The 19,131-nt window shown below is 43.0% G+C and overlaps 2 protein-coding genes across 3 annotated transcripts in view; one reads left to right on the top strand and one right to left on the bottom strand.

Annotated features, from left to right (window-relative positions):
- The window catches only part of LOC311072984 (uncharacterized protein), a 1,552,487-nt gene that overhangs the window by 1,154,865 nt on the left and 378,491 nt on the right, over positions 1–19,131 (top strand). The gene's annotated exons all lie outside the window — the stretch shown is intronic.
- LOC311072976 (uncharacterized protein) overlaps positions 1–19,131 on the bottom strand; it is a 31,437-nt gene that overhangs the window by 3,113 nt on the left and 9,193 nt on the right. The window contains exons 1-4 of one of the 2 annotated variants that reach the window (XM_084098363.1): positions 6,750–6,918; positions 4,937–5,260; positions 2,315–2,460; positions 12–67 (exon numbers count right to left, since the gene is read on the bottom strand). In XM_084098363.1, coding sequence (XP_083954489.1) covers positions 12–67; positions 2,315–2,460; positions 4,937–5,260; positions 6,750–6,786 — 563 coding nt within the window. In that variant the 5' untranslated portion in view covers positions 6,787–6,918. Of the gene's footprint in view, positions 1–11; positions 68–2,314; positions 2,461–4,936; positions 5,261–6,749; positions 6,919–19,131 lie in introns of those variants that run through there. The other variant, XM_084098364.1, reaches the window with a different exon arrangement.

The raw sequence follows: 19,131 nt of genomic DNA, 5'->3' as shown, positions 1-19,131 counted from the left end.
GAGCTTCATACCTGGAGACAGCAGGAGTTCCTGTGGCTTCTTCATTATCATCCGCTGCATTACTCTTCTGCAAGTCAACACAAAAACACAATGTAAACCAAATAAAAGGTGCCGTTTACACAGTTGCTATAAAACACCGTTAGGTCTATGGTCTGGGGAAAACCATGCAGGAACATCTGCTATTCTGCACTGTAGATCTCTAGTGGAACAATTCCATTCACCGCTATAATCGCCTAAACTTGTTAAATCATCTAAATCAAAAACATGTATGAAAGTCAAGTCACCTTTATTTTTATAATGCTTTATACAATAGAAATTGTTTCAAAGCATCTTCACAATAATAAACAGGAGTAAGGGCTGGTTCACAGGACGCATGGTCTAGAGATGCGTTTTTTAAAAGTTTAACTTATTTAACTTGAGTGCCGTGTTTTTAGTTTGTTTTAGTTTTCAGAATTAATTATGCAAATACATGTTATGTTTAAAATTTCAGACCCTGTACCAGAGATGCTACTGAGAGAATCATAGATCCTCTTCTTAATATTATTAATTCATCATTGTCATTAGGATATGCCTCAAAAACCTTCAAAGTGGCTGTTATTAAACCTCATAAAAAGGAAAAAAGGAAAAGAAAGAGGCTTACGTTTCACATTCATGATACCAAAATTTCAGTAGTCAGTACCAATACCAGTCAAATTCCATTTGTCCAACATTTGAAGTGGATCAAAACCTTTCAAAGTCATACATGAATTTTGAACAATACCCGTTCTTGTCTTAGGACAACTTTGATGAACATCTTTGATCCACTTCAAATAATGACTACTGTATTTGAAAACAAAAACATTAAGGAATTTATGCAATTACAAATAAATAATAAATAACACAAATAACAACAAATAAATAATACATTAAAACTAGCCTTCAAATAGCTCGCTGCTTCACTACTTTAGTGTGATGCATCGTTGAAGAAATCAAGTCACGACTGTTTCCTGAAACCATATTGTCGCAAAGTGGTCGTTCAACCACGTTGGTTAATGATGTCACGCACGTGGTGGAGTAATAACTTATTTTAATGAATCTGTTTGAGATCGAATTAATGCTAGATGTTTTGCTATAAATTATGGACATGGCATCCGAGGACTATTTCTCAGTTATTTTGCTTTATTTCCTGATTCAATCATAGTCTCGTTCTTATGCACTAGAGCACGTGCGATCGCACTCTTGCCAAACTGAAGGATGTGAATGACATCTGTATGTATTATAAATTCAAGATCCAGATTGTACGGATGTCAGCTTGCTTATTTTGCTCAAGCGCGAGTTCTCAAAAGTACCGACTTCGGTACCAAGTCAGTACTGACATTTAAAAATGTGACAATACCAGCATTTCCTTCTATCATTACGCGCTGTTAAACAGATTCTTAGGCCCCGTTTACACGTACATGGTTATTTTGAAAAACGGAGACATTTCCCTTCGTTTGCACCCTTCGTTTACACGCAAACGGAGGATTCGCCAATGAAACCGATTCTTTCTAAAAACTCCGGCCAGAGTGGAGATTTTGAAAATCTTCGTTTGCATGTAAACAGAGAAAAACGGAGTTTTAGGCAGCGACGTCACGGAATGTGACCATTTTCGGGATTCTGATTGGCTAAGGTGGGCTTGAGCTTCTCGTTACACTGCCACCTACAGGTTTGGCATGCTCTTGACAGCATATACACAGGTTCGTGTGCACGATGTTATTTTTGAAAACGAAGAGGGGAGAAATGTCCGTTTATGAAAATAGCCATCCACGTGTAAACGTAGCCTTAAACACCATTAATAGCCATTGCGTTCACACGCTCAACATACTATATCTCTGATTGGCTTCAATGATCAACGTCTCAAAAACATGTTGTTTGACGCTCTTCATAGACTGCTTACACAGATACACACGGGAGCGTTTGAAAACAGCGTCTAAGCGGATCCGTCTATCAGGGAATATATTAGGGATCCACTGATAGACGCCTGATTTTAAACACTTCTGTGTGTATCTTTGCAAGCGCTCAATGAAGTGCGTCAAAGATGTCATTCAACAATTGTAGCCTACTGTGCATGTGTCGAACTTGGTCATCCGCGGATGAACATAGCCTACTTTGAAAGTGGTGCCACGACTGTGCGTGAGAGGCGTCCAGATGTGGAAACTGAAGTATTCCTGAGCCTTTAGTGATATAGAAGAGCTCAGGAGGACAACTAAACTATCCTGGGTTTAGCAGCGACTTTATTAGAAGTGCAGTGCTGCTCATAACCATTGATAAAAGAATAAATGTAAGTAATACTTGCCTTCCTGAGTTTCCAGAAGCAAAAGCACAAGATGATGATGATGATGACTGGAATTAAAGCATAAAGCCAGAAGATTTTAGAGGAGCTGAGAGGTTTTTGGCTGGAGGAGGAGTGTGGAGGAGCTGGACTGAAGGAAACTGGAGCTTCTGGAAGAGACAACAGGAACAGAAACAATTAGAGGATTATAAACTGCAAGTCAAACGACCTTTTTCACCTTAAAACATTACTGACCAATCCTACTTCAGCAAATGTTACTATCAGACAAGCTTTTGCACTTTACTAATCAAAGCCAAAAGAGGATCTGTTTGAACAGAATCAAATGCAAATTATCCAAGAAAGGCAAACAATATTTTTTTTTCTCTTTTTTCCAAATATGTAAATTATGGATGCGCCGACATTTTTTCCGAAACCAATCCGATACCCATAACACATATCGTCCGACACGGATCAGACACCGATTTCTTTTTTATTGATCATCATTGTAGAATATCTATACGTATGTGTGTGTGAAACTGATGATCAATCTTTTATGTGTTAAACACAATCCACTATTATTATATTTCTCAATAAAAGCACATACTCTACTTGTGCTGCATCAACGATTTGAGACAAATATAATGGAAAATAATGTGAGGTATAAGCTCAGCAATCCTTGACTAAATTAGATAACTTTTTTTTCACATCTTTAAAAATCCTGTGAATTTACGCACAGTATCGGATTTGGATCGGTTCCGTCTGACAAAAACCCGCTCCAGCAAAAATCGCATATACGGATACTAAATAATAGATCGGCACATCCTTACTTCATGCTGTTGTAAGGCCCGCTATATTGGTCCAATCTGCCGGTTCGCCAACACACGGGAAAGGTTATCACGTGTTCTGTCCTCACTCATGCAAAGTATTGGTTGGTTAAATTTACAATACATTTAGTTATGTATTCTCTCGTTATTTCATCTGACTCCATAAATGAAAAGGTTTTAATGATATCTGTGGATCATTAATCATGAGCGAATGTTTGACTATTCCGTTTAACCATTAAATGAACAATGTCAAAATCAGTTAGAATAATCACATTAGGATTTATTATGTCAGGTAAATGTATCATGCCAATTTCATAATCAATTCAAAGATAATTGATACAAAACATCAAATGCTCTGGAGTAGAGAGAAGATGCAAACCCAACTTTAAGAGTTCTCTCTCAGCCTCTCTCTCAGCCTAACGGACCGATCTGAAGTACAGAAAAGGCCCCGATCTCCCTGCTGCACTTCATTAAATACCCAGACCTCTTTCACATGGAAACATGTGTTAACAATAGTAAATTTGCATTCAGAGATCACACCTTCATGGGGGTGGGAGACCATTTGCTTGAGAGACTATCTCTCTTTGTGTGTAAACTCTTAAAACCTTATTACCTTTTGTTTTACTTATTCTGAAATGAGAGAATTGTACCAGTCACACTGTGACATTTTAAACGATACCAAACATGAATATACTCTGTGATAATCATTCACATTAAACTATACATTTTCTTGGGAGAAACCAGGTGATCATCTGAGCCTGAGAGAGAGGGGGTGAGGGGAGAGGGAAGGAGATGTAGATTAGGATGACTCAGAGGTGAGACTTTCGTCTCAATGGTGCACGAGGGCCAGTTCAAATGGTAATCTCCAGAGAGGTCCTTTTGTCCTCTCAGGGTCTGGTCAACCCAGAAACAGACTGTCTGGAATTTCCTAATTTATCAATTCTTACACTGTGGATCAAACAATGCGACACACACCCGAGTCTTTACATCATTAACAACACCTAAATTGCTATCACTTACAATCTTTTTCAGGATTTTGTGAGAAGCATTTAACCGTTTCAAGTAAGAATTTTAGTGAGTTTATTAGCCGTGTTTCCATTGTCGGGCCAACAGCTGCTATGCGTGACTGTCGGATATTCATTTAGCTCCGCAGACGATCATAAAATAAAGCTTCCTCTGTTTCTCTGACTGAAAATATAACTGTACTGGGAGAGAGAGAGCTAAAGCTCCTCAGGTCATATTTTTGGTGGCATATTTGTAGAAATTATCATTCTTTCTAAATATGATGTAAATGCCATGTAACTACCAAATAAACAAACAAACGTGACTGTTCACATTTCTTTTGTGAAATAGACCAGTAAACCACTTTATTTCTGTGTGACTAATGTGCAATTTTGCCACAAATGAATTCATTATGATCAATGTATCACTTTTTATTGTAAACCTGTGGTAAAACATCAATGCTTGGGTGTTAAATATTCAAGTAAACAACAAAAATGCCAGCAAACGGTCGCTTTTATCATGTTTGTTTTGCGATTTCTTTCTGATTAGTTTTCTGATAAACCTCCATTTGTTGAAAGCGCTGTGGATCTTCTGGCCCGACAGGGGAAACACAGTGTGTTTTGGGTTCGGTGCTCCAGGCCCGGGGCTATTAGCCCGGCACGGCCCGTTTAAAGCCCTGGCTCGCACTGACCAGACAGTGGATAGCTAATAATGCAGCTAATAAGACTTTATGAGCACAGTTATGACCATTAATATTGTCTCTGTCATAATTTTGATTCTGGTACATTACAGGCAAACAGATTTACTATAGTATACTTACTGTTTACAACAAGCGTAGCAGTCACCTCAGACATCTGATTAGCAGTGAAGACTTGTGCTATATAGAGGCCTGAACTGGAGATGTTCACTTTCTGAAGAATCATGGACACATTTCCTCCTTCAATTTGCAGATATTGTGTTTCAATGGGGTCACAGGTGAGAACAGCGGCAGGGAAACAGTACCGTACAAGCAAAAGTTTTCTCTTGCTCTCTCCTTCAAAAATGATTCTGACTTCATCGACTCTCTCCAGTCCAGTTTCGAAGTGCATGGAAACATTTTGTCCCTCCGTTGCCTCAAACTCCAACCTAGCAACGTGCGCAGTGACTGTTTAGAAAGAAAGAAAGACACAAAGAAGGAAATTATTTACTAGCCTATACTTTAGAACAGTTTCCCAAGTTGTCTTATGTATTCCAACAGCTGTCAGTGAGGCAGAAGTACCATAATTGGCTCCAAACCTGATTATATATTACTTTTTTTTTTAATTAAATGAATGTATTAAAGGGGTCATGAATTACATGTGATATTTTGACATAAGAGGTAATTTTCATAGAAATATACTGTATGTTTGAGACCATAAAATGCCTAGATACTAAAGCGACTTGTTTTGTTCTTGCCGATAAAATGATTACAAATCAGGATCACTGTTCAGTCCTTCCGCCTCAGGTAGAGATGTAACAAAATAACTAAAAATAATTTAGCTTATTTGAGCTCCAGTCTCCTGTCCCACAACTCTTCAGTCCACAATTGTTACAACAAGGCAATTACAAAGGCTTCTTTAGAAAAAGTAAAATAGATTCATTCAACAAGTTATTTTAATTGAAGCAATATAGCTCAAGAGAGTGGTTTATCAAACACAGTGGTTTATCAAGACAAAGTTAATCAAAGAACATGAAAAAGAAAATGGCAACCAGACCACGGTCTGTAAACTCAAATCAGGAAATGGCAGGCAAATACTGCAATACAGAGTAAGCCCCTTACAACTGATAACCCAACATCACATAATGCTCACCACAACACTACCAAAATGTCAACGTGTGTGTATCTCCAGATGTTTTTAATGTAGTTTTAATGTAGACCAACATGCAAGAAGGTTACAGTGGCTGCACTTTAGAAACTAACGTGTGTCTGGAGAAATAATATAGCCTATTGTAAATGTAAAAATATTTTATTTACATTATGCTTTTGACTTTTATTCATTATGTAGACTATTTAGACCAAGAAAAAATCAGAAACTGCCGCAGTTGTATACCATTATATTTTTATCTAAACTTTATTAGACTGTAGTAGATCAAAATAAAATATTACGATGATATTATAGTTTAAATTAAACATTAGTTTTTTAAGGGAAGAAAAAGAAAGAAAGCTAGTCAAAGAACTATGAACTAAGAATGAATTATAATGCATTTCAACTATGAGCAAATAATATTTTGTTTCACTGAAAGGCTTTCAGGAAAGCCGGTTGCCAGGTTCAATTAATTTAATTCACAATATGCACACATTCATTCTGAATTATGGCAGCGTGTCATCTGTGTAACTGTTCTTAAGCAAATGCAGGCTCACCTTAGTAAAAAAAATGCACTGTGAAAACCAGAGTATCGATGTTCACTCGTTCCCTTAACAGAGATTCTGAAGCATGAAACAAAATCACACGAGCCTATTCAATGCTAATTTAACTCTGACGGGTCGAGAGCGGCACACAACACCGGTAACGGCGGAGCTTATCGGCACTACGGTCTTATTTAGCACTTAAGCCCGTTTAATACCGAGATTCGGATCCATTCCCTATGATAACCACACAGAACTGCCCACTTACCTGTATTAGCGATAAAGACCCAGACTACGGTGAACATCTTTCGTAAAAGAAAAAAATTCTAAACATAAGGCTCAAAGTATACTTCAGTGTTGACGTTGGTCGCACTGTACAGCATCACAATAACTGTCCGTATTGCTTTCCCCTACCTCACCTATTCTGACGCAGTGATTGGCTGCTTGGATTAACTTTTTTTGTCTGCCCAGTGAAGGAGAGGAAGTCTATGGTTTTGACAGCGCAGGAAGTGGTTAAGTTTCCTTTATGGGTTTTGCGCACCGGCCTTGTTGTTATACACACGTAGCAATCCTGCTTTGAACTGAAATTTCTAGAGTTGAATTTTTATTTGTATGCTTTTTCTCACTCAATTCCCTAGCCTATGCGCAAGTCATTTTATTAAACCCGGGGGGTGGATCTTTTCCTCCGACACCACAAATTATTTTTCTCTCTGGGCAACATCTCAACTTTGCATTCCAATGAATGTGAATTCAGGAAGGGAATCAGCAATAGATCTAACAATTGTTTCAGATCAATTAGGAGGAATAATAAATTGAGAATTATTAAAGAAATGTAGCCTACAGTTGTGATAACTTTCCTACAATTGTAAATAGGCTAATGAGATAAGGAGGGAAAGGAAATTCAGGAAAGTGCAAGTTTGAGAAAGCTGACAAGGAAAAATACAAAGTAATGATGAGTGAGGAAGGAATAAAAACAATCAAGATTAAAGAAGGAAAAGATATTGAAAGGATAAATATAGAATTATTTTCAGAGATAGAGAAATACTGCAAAATAATGTGTCCCAAAAAGTAAAGGAGAGAGAGAGAGGAGAAAATAGTTCAATGCTGGAATGAGAAGCGTTCAATATCAGTCAGAAAAGGAAAATATTTAAAATACTGAAGAAAACACAATGATAATATATAAGAAACTCAAGAAGAAATTAGGAAAATTATAAGGGAAGTAAAGAGAAGGTATTGGAGATCAATTAGTTAAGAGATTGGTAGCCTACTTCAGTTAAGGAAATGTGGAGCATAAAAAGATTAAAATGCAATAAGTGACAAAGAGAAAGCAGAAATGTTCTGAAAAGAGTATTAACTATTTTAAATAGTTCAGATAACATTGACATTACACACACTGCTCTGTAAATAAACTGTGCTTGTCAATGGAGTAGCAGAGAACAATCAAGAATATATTATGAGGACTGTTTTACTGCCTAAAATCCAGTAAAGTGTAGGCTAATAGCATTTGTTGTACGGCAATTCTTGTCACCAAATTATCATTAAGTTTTTAATGGTTTAAAAGGAAGGCGTACACACATCAGCGAACTCCATGTTTACTTCTACATGACAGCGTGCCTTCGGTGTTACTGTTCTTATGCACATGCGGGTGTTTTTAATAAAAAATGCACCGTGAAAAAACAGGCAGCATCGATGATCACTCACATGTTCCCTTAACAGAGATTCTGAAGCAGGACCGTTTCTAGGCATAGGCAAACTAGGCGGTCGCCAGTGAGAGCCCCCACACCTAGATATTTATTTTCTCGCCCATGAGAGTGGAAGAAAGATCTTTATTTTTATTTATTTTTTACATTTCCGATAACAGAACCTATATTTGCACTAAGTGCCTGTCTTTTTGGAGACGCCAACCACTAAATATCTCGATCATGGTGATCTGGTGTTTTCTCCAAAACAAAAGCTGAAGGGTTTATTTCTTGCAAGTGAAGAAATTAGGACAAAAGTATTGTAATTTTCCTATAGTGTAATGTAAAATATACTTTTGAAATATTTTCATTTAAATGCTGTGCATTTATAAGCTATATGGATTTTACGTCTTATATAAATCATAAACACCAGTGATGTAATGTGGACTGAGACTCCCCAGCTAGAATTTTTTTGTTCTAAAAATGTTCTAAGAACATTAGCATGTATTGTTCTATAAATGTTTTCAGCGGCTAGTTTTAGTTTTGTTCTCAGAATGTTCTTTTAAAAGTTTGGAGAACATTCTTTAAAAACATTATTAAAATGTTTAGTAGTAACATTCTTTTAACATTATTCTCTAACGTTCTTAGAAAGTTTTCAGCGGCTAGTTTTAGTTTTGTTCCCAGAATGTTCTTTTAAAAGTTTGGAGAACATTCTTTAAAAACATTATTAAAATGTTTAGTAGTAACATTCTTTTAACATTATTCTCTAATTTTCTCAGAACGTTTTCAGCGGGTAGTTTTATTTGTGTTCCCAGAATGTTTTTTTAAATGTTTAGAGAACATTTTCTAAAAACATTATTAAAATGTTTAGTAGTAACATTTTTATAACATTATTCTCTGACGTTCTTATAATGTTTTTAGCGTGTAGTTTTATTTTTGTTCCCAGAATGTTCTTATAAATGTTCGGATAACATTTTTTTAAAAACATTATTAAAATGTTTAGTAATAACGTTCTTATAACATTCTCTAACGTTCATAGAACGTTTTCAGCAGGTAGTTTTATTTTTGTTCCCAGAATGTTTTTTTAAATGTTTAGAGAACATTTTCTAAAAACATTATTAAAATGTTTAGTAATAACATTCTTATAACATTATTCTCTAACGTTCTTATAATGTTGTAAGCGGATAGTTTTATTTTTGTTCCCAGAATGTTCTTTTAAATGTTCGGATAACATTATTTAAAAACATTATTAAAATGTTTAGGTGTACCATTCTTACAACATTATTCTCTAACGTTCTTAGAAAGTTTTCAGGGGGTGTTTTTATTTTTGTTCCCAGAATGTTCTTTTAAAAGTTCAGATAACATTTTTTTTTACAACATTATAAAAATGTTTAATAATAATATTGTTAGAACATTATTTCTCCTAAAAGGTAGGACAACATTCTCTAAGAACACTCTAAAAATGTTTTGTGATGATGACCTTCTATAAATGTTTAATCATAACATTTTTAGAACATTATCCCTTTATTCTTATAAAGTTTTTAGCAGGAAGTTTTATTTTTATTCTTAGAACGTTCTTCTAAAAGTTAGGATAACATTCTCTAAAAATACTCTTAAAAATACTACTTAACATTCTTATAAATTTTTTAGTGGGAAGTTTTATTTTTGTTCCCAAAATGTTCTCTTAAACATAAAAAATGCTTAGCTATAACATTGTTAAAACATACAATTTTATTAATCTCTAAAATAAAACAAAAATCTAACAGGTTTATGAATGGCATTCACATAAATTATTAGAAGTTCTGCGTACAGTAGATGCCCAACATTAAATGAAGAACTCGGTAAAGTCCAATGTGCAATCACACGTCTTGACTGCTGTTTGCTCAGAGCGCTCATCATCAGTCTTTGGTTGTCTTGGTTCTTGCAGAAAAAGAATAAAGTCATCTGCATTAATAGGTGTTCTACTGTTCTTTTCTTCTTTTTCAGCTGCTATCCCAGTTTGAATTGAGCTCCATTCTCTGTGTGCATGGTAGAGTTTTTCCTCATAGCCTATAAAAGAAGATCATGCAACAGTGTAAACAAAAAATAATACAAATACATATTACATATTAAGATCACAAGCAATATTGACTTTGAAAACGTTCAAAATTAGCCAGCCAAATTATTAATCAGAAATTAATTAGATTAGTTTATTTAAAAGTATAAATATGATACCTTATGAGTATTTATTTTGTTTCTGTAATTTAAAACATATACTTAATCCATTATATACATGTTAAAGGGATACTCCACTTTTTTTGGAAATAGGCTCATTTTATAACTCCCCCAGAGTTAAACAGTTGAGTTTTACCGTTTTCTAATCCATTCAGCCGAGTTTCTGATATTTAGAAGAATGTCAGTAACCAGACAGTTTCTGGTCTCATTGACTTCCATAGTATATATTTTTTCCTACTATGGAAGTCAATGAGACCAGAAACTGTCTGGTTACTGACATTCTTCTAAATATCAGAAACTCGGCTGAATGGATTCAAAAACGGTAAAACTCAACTGTTTAACTCTGGGGGAGTTGTAAAATGAGCCTATTTCCAAAAAAAGTGGAGTATCCCTTTAATAACACAACTAGAGGCTAAATTATTTTAACAAACTACAAACTTGGCTTGAGAAGTGTGAACCTCGAACTCAGGTAGCCTTGAGCACAGCTGCAGCATGTCACAGCACTGCCCACGATGCTTTTGCTCTGATGTAACAGCTCATTTTCATCAGTTATATTGTCTATGGATTGTTACATTTCTTACAGATTTCTGCTTGTTTTAAATCAGATACAGATAAAGTAGTACTGCATTTGAGATAGAACAATTTCTAGTGTGATTTAATCATACCTGTGAATCGTCTCTTTGCTATTAGCTAAGCTGTAAGTTTTAGTTACTTCAAAAGCAGAAAGAAAAATATGCTATAACTTCTGTTTCTTATTGAGAAATCACAGGACAGTGTTGACACTAACTTTTTGTGCTCCAGTAGGTTTCTGTGTGCGCACAATCTGCATGTTAAATGTGAGCTACTGTCTGTGCATATGAAAGCTTGTTTCCGCCATGGAATACAATTTTTAAAAAAGGTAATTGCGAATCACAATTCAAACTTTTTTTTCTCAGAAGTGCGAGATATAAACTCGCAATTGGCCGTTTGAAAGTCAGAATCACAGGATAAATTAGTAAAACCTGAGAAAAAAAAAGCAATTCTGGCTTATTTTTTTTGCTGTCTTTTCTATATGAGAACATTAATGCACTTCATCAATACAGCTGCTCTGAGAGTCACTTCAGCAGCATTTTAGCTTCATTTGAGAAAAACTATCATCATATCATAAAACACAGAGAAACTCAAAGGTCTACACGGCAATCCGTCAAATAAAAGTTTGGTTTAACCTTTGAAGAACGTTTTGCTTAAATCATTACATTTTAAATAATTGGTTATAGCAATTTAATTAAACCATTCAAATGGAATCAAGAAAACAAAAAAAAATTAACTTTTGGGAGATGCGAGAGCGAAGTAGTCCAGTGATAATTAACAGGCAGCCATGGTTAATGCAATTTGCAAAGACCCGCCCCCTTTAGTTACTGTTGCTATGTCCAACAAGCCATGGCGCTCTCACGCCACACATCATGTTGTCACGCAATGAAAAATACATTGCGGATCACAGAAAAAACGCTGAAACGTTTAAACGCAGAGACAAGACAGAGCAGGTTACTTTTGATATGAAAGTTGAAACAAAGTCTCAACGTTTAATTTGTGTAATTTTTTTAGAAAAAAATATTTTTGGTAAAATAAAAATGTAAAAAATACCTGTCAATCAAACTCCCTCGAAGGGTGAATTCTGAGGGGAGTAAAAAAGACAGCTCACAATTCTGATATTTTCTTGCAATTGTGTGTTCTTGCCTCACAATTGACCCTTCGCAGGGAGCTTGATTGACAGGCGATCTAACCAATCATAATCCACCATCCGCCATTTTGTCCGACAAAGCAGTCAGGAGAGATAGCAGATTAACATGGGAGAATCTGAACTTGAAAAACGGAGTGTACTGACGCCTTTCCGCGGTTAAAACAACATTCCTTCTTATGTTCATTCATGTTTATTTGATGCTATAAATTAACTAGAAGGAAGAGATGATCGCTTCACGAGCAGCTTTAACTGATGCTCTACAGCGATCTGTCAGACACATTTAAGAGCCACAAAACGGTATGTATCGTTTCAATTTCTTTTAAAAAATGACCAAATTTGAAAGGTGAGACTTTGTTTAATATGTTTAATATCAAAAGTAACCGAAAAGTAACCTGGTCCGTCCTGTCTGTCAGCGTGTTGTCAGTCTCCTCTCTGCTCCGCGATGTATTTTTCACTGCGTGAGAACATGGTGTGGCGTGAGAGCAGCGTAGCTTGTCGGGCATAGCGACAGTAACTAAGGGGGGCGGGTCTTTGCGAAGGGTCAATTCTGAGAGAAAAAAAAAAACTGTAATTTTACTGATGGAAACGTACTCGGTTACTAACGTAACCTCGGTTCTCTCTAGAAGAGGGAACGAGTACTGCGTTCGTAGAACGCTGCGGGAAAAGTCTCTTTTCACGAAATACTGAAGCAAAATTATCCTTAATTTTCATATTTGTAAAACGCATTGCGGCAGTGCACAGCCATGGCGAGACGGCTCGCTCACTCATTGGCTGTTCTGCGGCAACTGCATGAGCCTATCGAGCGAGGGCTGATGCAACATCAGACCAATGAGAGTGCTTCGCGCGCTCCTCGTCACATCCCGCCGAAACGGGTGTGGCCATCCCCTATAAAAGGAGCTCGAGTAGGCTGATTCAACTGGTTTTCATCGCCGAAGCGAACCAGAGCGAACCGCGCGCACGGCAGGGAACGCAGTACTCGTTCCCTCTTCTAGAGAGAACCGAGGTTACGTTAGTAACCGAGTACGTTCTCTTACGAGAGTTCTCTCGTACTGCGTTCGTAGAACGCTGCGGGAACCACTTGTAAGACGCCGTGCGTGCTGGGATGAGAAAACACCGACCACTGGAAGCTAGTCCAGGTATACAGTGCATAATCACCCGGTAGACTTCGGAGAGTCTGGAGGGGGGGGGGGGGGGACAACCACCCTCAGATAGCTGCGTCCTAAGACGCGATATAACATCACATAGGCAGGGGGAGGCCTGGCTAATGTGGGAAATGTGGGTCTTACGTAATTTCGCCCAAATGGATGCGCCCTTAAGCGCGATACAGCGTCACATAGGCAGGGAGAGCCTGGCTGATGTGGGAAATGTGGGACTTACACACTTTCGCCCAAATAGGTGCGTTCTAGACGCGATATAACATCACATAGGCAGGAGGGAGCCTGGCTAATGTGGGAAAAACATGGGTCTTACACAATTCTGCCCAGAAAACTTCGGCGGCGCTGTGCGTCTACGATATCAGTGCCGTGTTTAGACAGCTGACTCGAATACACCGAAAATACTTGGCTTGCAAGTGCGGTGAAGTCTTCGGTGGCGCTGTGCGCCTGCGAAATCAGTGTCCTGGTTAGACAGCTGATTCGGCTAAACCGAAAACAACCTGGCCTGCAGGGCGGGAACTTCTAGGTTGTAGAACCTTATGAATGTAGACGGCGAGGCCCAGCCCGCCGCCGTACATATTTCCTGTAAGGAAATCCCGCTAGACCAGGCCCACGATGAGGCAACGCCTCTCGTGGAATGCGCTCTAATGCCCAAGGGGCACTGAAGGCCCCTGGTGGTATAAGCCATTGTTATGGCGTCAACCACCCACCTGGACAGGCTCTGTTTCGAAACAGCCGTTCCCTTGGAACGTCCACTGAACGAGACAAAGAGCTGCTCCGTCTGTCTGAAGGCAGCGGAGCGGGACACATAAGCTCTTAAAGCCCTAACGGGGCAAAGACAGCTCGAGTCCCCTTCCTCGTTTGATCCCGGCAGGGCAGACAGGGAAATAACCTGAGCCCTAAACGGAGTGTTGAGGGATTTCGGCACGTAGCCGTGCCTAGGTTTGAGTATGACTTTGGAGTCATTGGGCCCAAACTCCAAGCACGTTGGACTCACAGAGAGCGCGTGCAGATCGCCTATGCGCTTCACCGAAGCGAGGGCCATCAAAAACACCGTTTTGAAAGACAGATGTTTGAGGCTGACAGATTGGATAGGCTCAAAGGGGGGACCTTTCATGGCTGCCAAGACCGTAGAAAGGTCCCACACCGGGACTGAGGGAGGTCTGGGGGGATTCAGCCTCCTAGCTCCCCTGAGGAAGCGGATGACTAAATCGTTCCTTCCCAGTGACTGGCCTGGCGTTGCTGTCGAGCACGCTGCGATAGCCGCCACATAGACTTTGAGCGTGGAAGGGGATCTGCCCTTGTCCAACAGCTCTTGTAGGAAGGAGAGAACCTCCGTCACCTCACAATCGAGGGGTGACAGGCCCCGAGCTGTACACCAGCTGGAGAAAACCGACCACTTCGAGGCATAAAGCCGCCTGGTGGAAGGCGCTCTAGCCTGAGTGATGGTGTTCAGCACTCCATCCGTGAGACTAACGGGTAACCGTTGAGCGTCCACGCATGAAGGGACCACAGCTCTGGGTGTGGGTGCCAAATCGAGCCCCTGGCCTGCGAGAGGAGATCTCTCCTCAATGGCACTGGCCATGGAGCGGAGTCTGCTAACTGCATCAGGACTGGAAACCAGGCTTGGTTGTCCCAGAACGGTGCTATAAGCAGTACTGGGCATTTCACTTCCCTGACTCGCTCCAGCACCTGAGGTAGGAGGGAGACTGGGGGAAACGCGTATAGCGGGCAGTGCGGCCACTTGTGGGACAGTGCGCTGTCGTTCTTCGAAAAGAACACGGGGCAATGAGCGTTTTCTGGGGACGCGAATAGGTCCACCTCCGCCCTGCCGAATCTCTGCCACAACAGCCGGACTGTTTGTGGGTGTAGAGACCATTCGCCCGTGGGAACGTTGTTCCTGGACAGCCTGTCTGGACCCAGGTTGAGTGTCCCGGGCACATGCACCGCTCTCAGCGAGCGCAGGTTGCGCTGAGCCCATATTAGGAGGCGCTCGGCCAGCCTGAAAAGGGAACTGGATCCGAGACCGCCCTGGCGATTTATGTAGGACACCACGGCCGTGTTGTCCGAGCGGACTACGACGTGTTGGTCCTTGATGTGGGGACAAAAGCGCGTCAGCGCGTTGTGAACTGCTAGCATTTCCAGGCAGTTGATATGCTGGAGCTTTTCTCGTTCTGACCAAAGGCCAAAGAACGGCCTGCCCTCGAGCAGCGCTCCCCATCCCGAGGTGGATGCGTCCGTAGACACCACTTTCACTCTCGAGGAAGTCCCCAGGCTTACACCTGAACGGTACCAATCGCCCGCCGCCCATGGTCTCAGGGCTGCTGCGCAGTCTTGATCGACTTTGAGGCGCAATCGGCTGAGTGCCCACGCTCCGCGTGGCACTCGCGCTTTCAACCAGAACTGCAGAGGGCGCATGCGAAGCAGGCCCAGCTGGAGAACTGATGATGCTGAGGCCATGAGGCCCAGCATCCTCTGAAACCGTTTGAGCGGGATAATCGCACCGCAGCGGAAGGACCTCGCTGCGTGCTGTATGCGCAGCGCGCGCTGTTGCGACAGCTGCGCCGTCATAGAACGAGAGTCCAGAACGATGCCCAGAAACGATATAGTTTGGCTGGGGTTCAGGGAGCTCTTCGTCCAATTGATCATGATACCAAGATTCTCGAGGTGATCGAGTAACATGGTTCTGTGCTCCACGAGCTGAGATCGTGATTGAGCTATGATCAGCCAGTCGTCCAAATAGTTCAGCACTCGCATGCCCCTGAGTCTGAGGGGAGCGAGCGCTGCGTCCATGCACTTCGTAAATGTACGGGGTGCCAGGGACAAGCCGAATGGCAGGACTGTATACTGGTATGCCCGACCCTCGAAGGCGAATCTCAAGAATCGCCTGTGGCGTGACGCTATCTGTATTTGAAAATACGCGTCCTTTAGATCTATCGACATAAACCAGTCTTCTCGGCGAATGTGCGCGAGGATTTTGCTGGTCGTGAGCATTTTGAAACTGCGTTTCACTAAAGCTCTGTTTAGTCGTCTTAGATCTAGTATGGGTCTGATACCACCGTCCTTTTTGGGGACTAGGAAGTATCTGCTGTATAGCCCCCCTTCGCTTTGAGCTTGGGATACATGTTGTATCGCCCCTTTGCTCAACAGTTTTGATATTTCGGCGCGAAGTAGGTGTGCTACTTCTGAATTCACCGTAGTTTCGACGCGCGCTGTGAAGCGTGGAGGGCGTCGACAAAACTGTAGCGAGAAGCCTCTCTTTATAATGTCTAGCACCCAGTCCGAAACCCCTGGAAGCGCGGCCCATGCGTCTGCATGGCCGGCTAGGGGTTGGATGCGAAGCGCGCTCTGTTCGCTGTGCGACGGCGGCGCTTCGGGGTGCGCTAGCATAGGCGTTATGCCTGAGACATTTGAGGCGGGGAGCGCGCGTAATACAGCGGGCAAAACGCTCATCCTCGACCGCGCTACAGTGTTTATCTGAGCGGGGGAGGTCTGAGAAGGTCTCATGCAGCCTACAAGTGAACGTGGGCGGGGACCGGGCACGTTTACTGCTTTGGCCGCGCTGTCTGCTTGAACAGAGCGGGCGCGCACAGGTCCCGTTTTTACAGGGAGCCTGTGGCTTGCCAGACATAGTGTTTGTGGGCACTGGGAAGTGGGCACTTTGACTATGTTTGGGGCGCGATCGAACTGCGTCGATCTTATGAGTACGGGCCCTGTGTGCAGGGCTGTGCTTGTGTGTAGAGATGGGCACAGAGAAGTGGGCATCAACACTACATTTATAGCACCATCGGCCATGGCCGGGACACCAGAAAATACACTCTTTTCGGGATTTATCTGGGTAGCCGTAAAAACGGCTTTTGTGTGCAGGCAAGCGGGCAGCTGTGCGGGCTTGTGCTCTGCTGAGAACGCTGAAGCAGTCGCAATTCCTGGGACTGAGACAGCGGTGCGCTTTGGTGAGGGCCCGGTCGCAACGGGGCTTACACACCTGCGCTTTCCTAGGCGTGCTAGGATTTCTTTGGGGCTTCCGGCTTCAACACAACCCTTGGTCGCGGCCCGCGGTGAGTGGGGCGGCGGCTAGTAGAGCGAGAGCGAGGGCGTGAGCTGCGCTGCTGTCGCTGTGAGGGGGCGGCCGAAGGCGGGGGCTGAGGCTGTGAGCTCCGAGGGGCCTGTTTCTCACGGCCCGCTGCAGAACTGGGGCGCTTCGGCAGGAAGTGCTTGAACGCCTGTGACGCTTTTTGGGCTTCGGAAAATCTCTCCACGAGCTCGGAGAGAGAAGATCCAAAAAGGCCAGCGGAGGATAGCGGGGCGTCGAGGAACGCGTTGCGCTCTGCATCAGCCATCTCCGTGAGCGTCAGCCACAAATGCCTCTCGGCTACGGTAGCGGAAGCCATACAGCGTCCCATGGCTTGTGCTGCAGCCTTGGTAGCGCGGAGGGAAAGATCCGACGCGCTTCTCAGGTCCGCGATGCAGATAGCTTCAGGTCCTATCTCGTCCAGTTTGCGGAGGAGATCGCCTTGGAAAACCTGAAGCGTGGCCATGGTGTGGAGAGCCGATGCCGCCTGCCCAGCGGCGGAGAAGATCCGCGCGAGCATCGACGACGTCATGCGGCAGGCTTTTGACGGCAGCGCAGGCTTAGTCCGCCGTCCAGCAGAGGGCGGGCAAAGGTGGGCTGCTATCGCCTGTTCCACCGGCGGCAGAGTGAGGTAGCCTCGGTCCTGAGCATTATCCAGGGAGGAAAATGCTGGGGATACAGACGAACGTGTTCGTGCAGAAAAGGGAGCGTTCCAGGCCTTCGCCACTTCTTCATGAAGCTCAGGAAGAAACGGAGCGGGCTTAGACACAGGAGAAGTGCGCTCACCAGGGAGGAAGCTACCATCAAGCCGGGTGCGCGAGGGGAGTTCCGGTGCAGACCACTCGAGGCCGAGGCTCGCCGCGGCCAACGCGAGTACTCGCATGAGCTCCCTCTCGATGCTAGCTCTAGCCGACGGCTTTCGGGCAGGAGGCGTGAGATCCGCAGAGCTCGCCCAGTCTTCACTGCCTGAAGCTAGCAGAGAGCAGGAATCCTTTTCGACCGACTCGACTTCAGAAACAACTTCCTCAGATGAAGCGGCGGCAGACTGCGGGCGCTGAGCATCAGGAAGTGCTTCGGGGGAAGCCGGTGAAGCTGGCGGGCGAGCCGGCGAGCTTTGTCGGGAAGAGGTGGGTTCCGGGGCCCGCTGCGAGCGGCGCTTCTTACGGCGCGGCACCGCGGCGGGGGGCGCAGGCTCGGAGAACTGTGCCAGGCGAGTCCGCAGAGTCACCATCGGCAAAAGCTCGCAGTGAGGGCAGCCGCCGTCAGCGAGCGCGAGCGCTGCGTGATCTTCGCCCAGACAGGAGACGCAAATAACATGGCGGTCTCCCTCGGTGAGCGGGGCTCGGCACGAGCCACAGGATGGCATCTTGAAAAAGACGCGGCTCTTTTAGGGGTGAGTGTTCGGGGAACACTGCACACACACACACAGAACAGAGCAGATAAAGGATATGAAGCGCCGGAAAGCGCAGCAGGTACGGCAGTAGAAGGCGGCGAAGGCCAGCGGCTTCAAGGGCTCGTCCCGCTGAAAAGCTTGCCTCGACGACGCTTGCTTCTCCGTGATCCAGCGATGCGTGAGCTTCGCTGAAGAGATGAAAATCAGTTGAATCAGCCTACTCGAGCTCCTTTTATAGGGGATGGCCACACCCGTTTCGGCGGGATGTGACGAGGAGCGCGCGAAGCACTCTCATTGGTCTGATGTTGCATCAGCCCTCGCTCGATAGGCTCATGCAGTTGCCGCAGAACAGCCAATGAGTGAGCGAGCCGTCTCGCCATGGCTGTGCACTGCCGCAATGCGTTTTACAAATATGAAA

The sequence above is a fragment of the Abramis brama genome, assembly GCF_963993115.1.
Source record: "Abramis brama genome assembly, chromosome: 22".
In the NCBI taxonomy this organism is placed as follows: Eukaryota; Metazoa; Chordata; class Actinopteri; order Cypriniformes; family Leuciscidae; genus Abramis; species Abramis brama.
This window is presented reverse-complemented; position numbering and strand designations above follow the sequence as displayed.